Source organism: Crassostrea angulata, chromosome 3 (genome assembly GCF_025612915.1).
Source record: "Crassostrea angulata isolate pt1a10 chromosome 3, ASM2561291v2, whole genome shotgun sequence".
Lineage (NCBI taxonomy): Eukaryota > Metazoa > Mollusca > Bivalvia > Ostreida > Ostreidae > Magallana > Magallana angulata.
In genome coordinates, this window is record NC_069113.1 from 2,088,166 (window position 1) to 2,098,317 (window position 10,152).

The window sequence follows — 10,152 nt, forward strand, 5'->3', positions numbered from 1 at the left end:
ATGCTTGTAGATATAACATGTATGTATGTTGTGTACATTATGAATAAAACTGAAAATCATGAAAGACTGACCACTGAAGGCCCGGAAGTCTCTTTTTACCAAATCATTCTTCAAAATGAAGCTAAAAATGACCCTCTGACAGGTCAATCTAAGCGCTATGGTACTCGGGTGACAGTCAAGGCCCGAAGGCCACTTGTTTATCAGAAAGTTGGGAATAATGCTGGTAAAATCAAAATGTTTTAACAAACATATAATATTTCAAAAAATCGTTCAGGAAATTGCATAAAATAAAATGTTTATTTTTGTGCAATGCAGCCTTTGTTGGGAAATATGCTATTGCCAAGACAAGTCATCTGTCCGCTGAACGAAAAGTGCAATGTACAATTGGTATTGTTAACAAGAAAAGGGTGAGTTTTTAAATGTTTAATATTGTAATTTTATTTATGGTAACTTATACTAATTCACTATGGTGAAATAAAGATTAAGATATGTTTAGTAATTAGAGTCCCCATGAAGAGTTGCATATATTATGATTTAAAATACATTGATGGAGAAATATTTGTTAACTGGTATATATTCCATGATTTTCATATTTCACAGGTTCAAGATTGATATTATAGTTGATCCTTCTAGTATTGAGATAAAGGAAAAGGAGGAAGTAAGAGTATCAGAGGACTTCTTTATCACTCTAACTTTAATTCACAAACACACTGGATCCCATCAGCTGTGTATAAATTTATCCTCAGAAATCCCAAGGTAACTTTTAAATGTTTATGAATTCGAAACACTTTGCCCTCTCCAATTCCCAATCATTAATTAAACACAGATCGTTTTCAATTTTAAACATACTCCCAGCTTATAAATGATATTCCAATCCACCGTAACATCCTTACAGAGAAAAAATTCGGGAGTTCTTTGAGTGTAATGATGCTCAGAAAAACCAATAGACTCTAAGTACTCTTCTATCATTGAGAAAAACGAGTTCAACAGAATAACAAGAAACCAACTTACATACCTTTTTAAAAACATGCAGAAGAAACATTTGATAATTCAAAAGGAAGACAACACAATTGGTGAATGGATAAATCAAATATCTTTGACACCTCTAATGTTAAATTTTCGTTTATTTTAGCTTCGTAACGGATAGGTTTTGCTGTAAAATTTTCACCAAGGAAACAGGTTAAATTTCCTTTACATTGTTCAATTTTATCATAGAAACTATTAATATAAATTTATAGATACCAATTATTTATTTATTTTTCATAAAAAATCACAAATATCATTGTCTGTTACAGATAATCAAACCAAGGAAGAGACAGAACAGGTAGTCAATGTGTTAAAGATGATATTCTTTCTGACAATAGAACTTTATATTTTCTGAAGACTGAAAACATCATCATGTCATACACTAAACATAGCATATCGTCAACCTACATTTTATCATATTGAAACCAAAACAATAGTTTATAAAGCAGGTTGAAAAAAACCATCGAACTTTTATTATCGTGGTATTTAACTGTAAGAGAACTTAATGTTATTATCTGTTTACAATGTTATATAATAAGAAATTAAGCTATATTGAAAATTACCGAGCAATTATCTTTCATTTCCTCTAGCTTTTTATTCCTCCATCACCAACAAACGCATCAGCATTTTCCTGTTCTCCGGGCTTGGAATGTCACATGATGCTCTATTTAAAACGAGGCTACTATAATCAATGGTAACAAAAACGTTAACTTGTTGAAAATCTGTTAAATCAATTTCAAAATCATGTGTATTCGAGTTTTGTCAATTTCAAATCCATCGTGATTAATAAACTTTTAAAACTTAAGTATTATTTGATATGTTAAGACTAATACTTAACAAATCACTTTAAATTCTAAAATTATCGTGACTTACTTTTTAACTTAATCATATCTTAGTTGTGTTTTCTTAATTTTTTTTCTCTTTGTGAGACAAAGCATGCCATCATGATTTCCCAACCAAATTACTAAATATTTTTGTAAACAGAATATATATATATATATTTATATATATATATATATATATATATATATATATATATATATATATATATATATATATATATATATATATATATATATATATATATATATATATATATATATCACAACGTCATAATATCAAATACTGAACAACGGAAAAATCGTTAAAAATTGAAATTTCCCTTTAAGAATCTAAATACTTATACAGTGTATCTACATTTTGTTATTGTGTTTAATGTTATTGAAACAATTTCATTAAAGGCATAAACTGAATGCACAAAAACATGAAAACTAAACTCGGTCACCTTATATACGTTTTAATGTTCAATACTCACTTATCCTCTTTCTTCAATACTCCAGTCCCGAGGTTTCCGTTATTCCCTCCGTCGGCGCCTCTGTACACGTCTTCAATAATTCCGACTGCGATGTATGTTCCGTGGATGTTCTGATTGAATTATCCCTGTCCCATCCTGGCCAGAGGCTGCAACAGTGTCTACAGGCGGCGGACTACGACTTTGGGTAAACATTTAAGAAATAAAAAATCATGTTTTGAGTATTACGAGGTACTCAAATACGGTCAAGGATGAACAAGTCCCGGAATGCTCTTTGATAGATTTGATAATGCCCGGCCGTATTTGATCACCTCATTATATTCAAATAATAATTCCTTATTACGTTCATAAATTATAGCAATTGTACGAATTAATATTAAACTTGTCATTGGTGGAGTGGATTAGAATATACGTTAACGTTACGTTACAAAATTGATTCGTAGTGTTATTACAGACAAAAAAACTGAAAATCATAACATATCTAGACAGAACTTTTAGATCACACATTCATGTAAATAATCGACATGATCAATCATTTAAGCTAAAATCTTGTTTTTAAAAATCACAATTGGATATTCATTACCGGGCTACATGACTGTGTATGTATATGTTTTTAATCAACTTCAAATAAACAGGTCCACGGAGAGACGATGTTACTTTTTGGAAAACGTTCAGCACAGTGAGTTATGAACAAAATTGGTTTATATAAGTAACGTTATTGTCGTAAACGGATAGAGCTATTTCGGATTTAAAATTAACAAATTAAATAAATCAAAATTTTAAAAAAACTCAAGTAAATTATAGTGTAATTTAAAATTGTCACAAAATGTAATTTCTTTGAACAGCTTCCCCCTAAATATCCATAACAATGCGGCATTAGTTCATGGAAGACTTAACCACAACGAACGCATCCTTTGAAAGTGTAAACTTGTGTTTCCATGTAATCGGACAACTGAATATCTTCTTTTGAATGTGTAAAATGTAGTTTTACATAGATATACATATTTTTTGTCTTCATTACGTATTAATAGCTAATTACTAATGATACATTATGAATATAGTTAATTTTTAGAAGCACTAATTCTGATGAATACTGTATATATTTTATTTTTCAAAACAAGATACATGTGAAATAACACATTGACTTCAATCTATCAATACGTTTTTATAATTGTTACTTTTTGATAACCTTTTGTTTGCTTATTTATGTCAATATAGCTTAAAATATATTAAATTTTATGTGTACCTAATCTATATTAAAAGTAATGCATCTTCTATCTTCCTTGGGAATTGTTGAAAAATGTATCATTTACACTTTAAATAACTGTTTTAAATGTTTAAAAATGATATTTATCTTACATTGACTTCAATCTATCAACACGTTTTTCTAATTGTTACTTTTTGATAACCTTTTGTTTGCTTATATATGTTAATATAGCCTAAAATATATTAAATGTTATGTGTACCTAATCTATATTTAAAAGTAATACATTTTCTATCTTTGTTGGAAATTTTTATCTTTTAGTAGGATGCCAGTGAATTTCTTAAAAGGAATCCAATGTAAAAGAATGTGCTTGAAATGAAGTTACTGCTAGTTGCAATAGAGTAAAAAACATTGATTTAATTGAGTTATATAATAATCAATAACACCTTAGACAACTGAAACAATGAATATAAACAAATATGGAAACAAATCAACAGATATCAAAATTTGGGGGGAAATGAAGATGGCAACATTGCAGAAAAATACAAAACCCGCGTTAGCGGGTGATATTTTTCTGCAATGATCGCTAAAGGTTTCGACCAATCAATAAACGGGGCGTTTAGATTTTAGGCCTGTCAGTTTCTGCAGAGCTATGAATTGTTATTTATTTCCATCAGAAATAATGGTAATCATACTTTGTGGACGTAAATATTTAACAATGAATTCTTACCTTTGTATTAATTTTGTCAAATGACTTTTAACCTTTAATCTTTTAGATTGGCAAAACTAATTTAATCATAAAAGTAAGAAATACATTTTAAGCTCAAATCAAGTTCTCTTTAAAGTGCTCATGAATTAAGGAAAGACGACGTTAAAGATTTACCTATTCATCAGAATACACATATATATGTCTTGAAAGTTCTTAAAAGAGTTTTAAAAAAGCTAATGTAGTTAGAAATCAACGAAGCAGCAGGTGGTTTGATTAAGAGAGGTATAAGTAACTAATCGATCTTGATTTACCTACCTTGATGTCACCATTAAAGGCACTGGCAACGTTCCTGGTTTCTGGACCAACATTTTAAATTTTTTTTTAAAGTAGATCCAGTGTTCTGTGATGTCAATACAGTGAAAGGGTGTGTTTGGCATACATTATAACCATAAAATAATAATATAAAAGGCCAAGATCGGAGCATTGTGACACGCCAGCATTGACTCTTCTAATGGAGTCTTCATTTGTAACTCACTTTACGAGGCATTCATGGATAGCCCTCCTCAACCAGATTACATCATCGACAAAACAATTTTAGAAAGCTTTATCTATCTATAAACTAAAAATCAACGCACCTACGATAAACAGCTCTACGAAAAAGCAAAATATCAATAATCTACGGACATTGGCCCGCACGAATTTTAATGATTCAAGAGTATATTCTTAAACATAACTTTTTGCATATTACCTGTGCAGCTTTCAAAATAACAAAACAATTAAAAAGTATTGCCACATACGAAGACAGTATATCACATGTTTGCAGTTAGAATTCAAGTTGTGCAATGCAGAATCCTTACGCTGAAACAGACGTGCCCTTGTGAAAAGGTTCGAATTCTCTTAGAGAAATTAGAAATTTGATATTTTTCTGTGATGTAATAGCAGTTGTATTGTTTAGAATTTATATAACCGTAAATTTGTCTAAATTATACTTATTATATTGATAAAAAATATGCATAACTACAATCAGGAGTCGTCTGAACAAAAGCTTTTTTTTTTTGGTTTTATGTATAAATTAAATCAACTCGTGTATTTTGAATGATCGACCAAAATTTCAATGTGCAGAATCAACTTTAAAGCGATATATGTTTACGAATAATGTCAAGTTAAGAAATAAAATAATTTGTGGCAAACAAGATGATCCGATTCAAGGTGTTTATAAATAATTGAATTAAATGGCTGAAACAGAATCAAATAATTTGCCATACAAACGAATTATCTTAAAAAGTTATATACTTCGCCCATTTAAACCAACAGGATATGTCTCCTTTCAAAGTTAGAAATATTCAAAGTAAATAAAGTAATTTCTTTATGGGCAAAACAAAACAAAAACCCAAACCAAACCAAACTGCATCATGGGAATGTAAGAAAAGGGAACCGGTTGGTGTCGTTCCCGAATGATTAGGTTTTTTCCACCCGCTTATTATGCGTCTATTTCAAACAAAGCAAACTTCAGAAATATTAGTGAACAAAATGTACACAAGTTTATTTTTGATTTACTAAAACATTATGACCTTTATTTTTAGTAATGTCAAAGTCGTAGTACAATCATAGCCGCCTCAACGTCAGGGGCAAATTTCATTAAGATCGAGGCAAAATAACAAATAACATGGTACCTTTTTATGCCGTTTGATTTTAAAACAAACCTTGTATATCATTTTTTTCCATTGAAATAAGGCTTAACTGATCGGGAAAAACTACTGTTATTTACCATCGTTTAAAAGCGTTCACAATATTTTATATAAAATCGGTCAAGCAGCTTTAACTTTTTTTCTGCATTGGTAAAAGCAATCTCCAATTCACCAACATCGGATATATGCTGTATCGGTGACATATCTTTCGATGGTTTGGCATTTCATAATTGTAAAGAATAAAAATTTACGCGGTAGAGAGAGGACGCGATTTAGGAGTATGAAGCATATCGTGAGTTTTAGTTTAATGAATCTGAATATAGTCAATGTAATCTTATCATACATCTATATAATTCAATTAAAAAAAGAATATGATTGTATGTGTTGTAAAATTATTGCATCAAATAAGGGTTTTTTTTAATTCCATTTCGCTTTTTTCTACACACACGAATAATCATTTTGTCTTATGGTTTTCTGCATTTAACAACTACTTTATTCCTCCGAGTATTTGTATTTTATCGTACAATGGCTAAAAATGCTATAAATATACGTAATTAGGGATCATTCTTTGAATATTGTGAGGTGATTATTTAGGTCGTGTTGTGTTCAAATCCATAATGAAGTACTTTAATTTTGGCTTTATTGAAATAGATCACGCCCTGACAAATCACCTCATATAATACTCAAAATGATTCCTGATTCCTTAGGAATAATGATTAAAGACATCTTAGTTTAGGATTTTCCTGAGATACCTTTGGTTTTTATCCGTAAGTTTGTATCGTCGTTTCGTGGACCATTAAGACAATAAATCATGTCTGCAAGTTTAGGGCAAGTTCAATCGTTGAACTACTTCATGTTAAGGTCGGTGGTTGAGATATTGAAAAGTTAATCATAGCACATAGTTAACACTACAAACGACCCTCCTACCGTGATATCGACAAAATGAACTGGGCCAACACGGTGCTCGTACACCAGAGGTCTGCTACAAATATCTAGATTGCGACGTTTTAAAAATTTTGCAAACACGCTTCAGGGCACGTTACTTTAATTCTTCGTGAAATTGCTTTATATTTCAATTTAGTCATAAGACTGTATTTAAAGTAACCGCATATGTTAAGTAAAGAAGCAAATGCAAAATATACGAATGAATTTTGTCCTCAAAGGCTGTGACTTCATTTCCTTCGAAAAATTATCATCCTAAAATCACAGCTTTTCTCTGATGCCAGGCATAAACTTGATTTTCTTCAAACTACATGTTAAATAGAATTTAAAATTTAAAAAAAGAATTCGAGCCTTATGTTTGTTTTGTCCAGATAAATTATTTAACATACAATTGAAATGGCGTAGCAACTACCTGGCACAACATTTACAAAATAATTATTTTATTTGAAAAAAATTAACATTTTTTCATACTTATAGTGATTTCACAAGAAATTGAGAGCCGATTTCAAAAAGAAACTTCAGTGTTTACCCCTACACTTAGAATAGTAAAGCGAGCTATGTGTTGCCAATCACAATGTATCACGATGTTTCAGCGATATATATCTATATATTTACTTATTCTACTGTCTTTGACTGAGATAAAACCACAAATAAAAAAAAGTACATGTATATTTAAATACAGTTTATCAATGACGCAGAAAATGATGACGAATTCAGGATTTTTAATGAATGACATTGAAGTGACATCGACTACAAACGTACAAGTAGAATGGTCATTTAGTCATTTAGAAACTGTAACAAGGGCACGCATGACGATGAATACCAAATATGTCAAGATGTTTGTACCGAAAAAAGAGAGCATTAAACATCCCAGGAGAAAAGGTTTCATCACTTGTGGAAAACCCAATAAAATGCCTAAGAAAATGGTTCGTAGAATCGCCGACTGACAGCAACCAATCATAGGATTGAATAAGTATTAACATCATGACCGAAGAAAGTAAACACGCGCTGACTACAAGTATAATACAAGTTTTGATTAATGAGCATAGAATCCTAACTACTGAAGCTGACGAAGATGGTGCTAAATTATGCGATTGCAATCAATGCCGTAAAGAGTTGAAAAGGGCATTACATGGCTACTTAAAAGCTGGTTAGGAGTTCCACCAAGCCTTATTTTAATCGCAAAACGGCCCGACTTCAGTTACTCCTGTCAGTTGGGATTGAATGCAGCCTGGTGATGTCATATAAGAAAGTCAGATGCAAAGAAGTTCAGACAAGGTCAGATTGCAAAATCCGCCATAACAGCAGTAGTCCAAGCAGTCGAAATCCTGTATAAAGAAACATACTCGAAAAAAATATACAGACAGAGAAGGGATTAGAATGTCACACTTTCAGCAGCAGGCTGCAATGACGTAGAAAAGGGATTGTGTAGCGCTGAGAACGCCAAGACAATAGGTTTAAGATCAGAAGGAAATTAGAAAATAACGAGTTGCAGAACTTGGCAAACCGTAATCCTGGATACGATGGGAGCCTCTGCAACAATTTATTATCTGAGCTATGGAAAAAGGACCAATACAGAATTGCATTTCTTTAACGATCAGTATACGATGCCTTACTATCACCAGCGAATCTACAACAATGGAGATAAGTCAAAATTCCTAAATTTAGCTGTTTGGGAAAAGACACCATAACTCATATCTTATCCGTATGTTCTGTTGCACTGAAATATAGACTGCACATGTTAATACGCGACAAAATTTCAGAGGGTTTGTAGATGTGTTGGAGAAAAAATCGAGGAACAGAAGACAGGCGACATCGAGAAGGGAGAACTTAAAAAGGAATAATAAATTAACACAAGAGGGTGGCTGGGAAAAGAGAATAGACCTAAACAGAAGCAAGGAACAGCGATAATTGCCATGGGGCCGACAATACCAGGAAGAAAAAAGCGACGAGGCACATCAGAAAAAGAGATCGTAATTTACGTACGTAATCGCTGACTGTAGGGGGAAGGGTTTTAAACCTTTATTGTTCCCAGCCGAGGATGAATGTAAAAGCGTCCTAGCTCAGTCAGTGTTAAATCTGTTTTAGAAGCTAGGGACTGTGTCGACAGCGTGTGAGGCTGCAGTTCGACAAGTCGTAGAGACAGAAATCTACGACTAGACTCTTATTCTAAACAAACAAAAACGGTTTTAAAAACCACATTGCACCCATATTATCGTTTCTACATCTGTTGTAATCAATATATAAATTAATTCTTTCTTTGTGTTCCTCGGATTTCCCTAATTAAAAAATCTCTTTTACTTCCACCGGTATTCACTTAAGTGAGATTAAAAAACCAAACTCTTATTCATGGTTATCATTTTTACGATTAAAGTATAGCTTTGTTTTATATGGCTTTATAAAAATATTTTCTTTCAATCAAACAATTCAATCAAAAGCAGATACTTTATCTAGAAACAACTGAACATTGAAGGGCTGGAGGGTCGTGGCTTTTCGTTTAAAGGTATAATTAATCCCCTTAAGAAAAAGAGTACTGCATAAATATATTGCATAATATTCAAACTTTGAAATATTTGGACTTTTTTATAGTTAATAGCTAAACAAATCATGTTCAGCAATTTAAGGAAGATCTTATTGTTAATTTGTTGATTACCCAGCCTCTGTAACATCTCAGTAAAAACAAAAAAATCTTATTAAAAAAACAATTTTCACCTTTAGAGATGGGATTTTAAAACATGTCATGTATTTACACTACTTGCCAAAAATCATATGATAAGACTTTAATCTTAGTTTTTTGGGCCACTAACATTACGGCTTTATCGGATAGATGTATACTCGTATGTAACAAAGGTACACTTAATTAATTTGTCTGCTTCAAAGAAAAGAAAACTATCATGCATATACACTGTATTGCATAGTCATCAGTTTAATTTCAGAACAATACATATTAAGTATGCATAATTGCTTTAGATTAGCAAACTCTAAGCGTCCTGATACCATTATGGTGAAGGCCAAACATCAGGTAAAATGATTATCAAAATGTTTTTCTCTTATTTTGTTGAAGAAGAAAAAAACCTCTACGTAAACATTTTTGTGTCGTTCAATTTTAATTGTTTGTACTGGACATTTTGAAAAACGTTGAGTAAACACGATCTGCCATTTATCTCCTTCGATCTTGCAAGAGTTTGATCTTTCGTTCTGACTACAAAAATATTTTTTTCTAATGTCTGTGTCATAAATCTTTTTTCTATAAAATTCACATGACTTAGAA

The 10,152-nt window shown here is 31.4% G+C and overlaps 1 protein-coding gene across 1 annotated transcript in view; it reads left to right on the top strand.

The window, feature by feature from the left end:
• The window catches only part of LOC128175251 (uncharacterized), a 51,921-nt gene extending 48,342 nt beyond the window's left edge, over positions 1–3,579 (top strand). The window contains 8 exon segments of the mRNA XM_052840743.1: positions 316–407; positions 601–756; positions 1,133–1,179; positions 1,296–1,324; positions 1,617–1,720; positions 2,367–2,525; positions 2,974–3,017; positions 3,184–3,579. Coding sequence (XP_052696703.1) covers positions 316–407; positions 601–756; positions 1,133–1,179; positions 1,296–1,324; positions 1,617–1,720; positions 2,367–2,525; positions 2,974–3,017; positions 3,184–3,194 — 642 coding nt within the window. The 3' untranslated portion in view covers positions 3,195–3,579.
• The last annotated feature ends 6,573 nt before the right edge of the window (positions 3,580–10,152 follow it).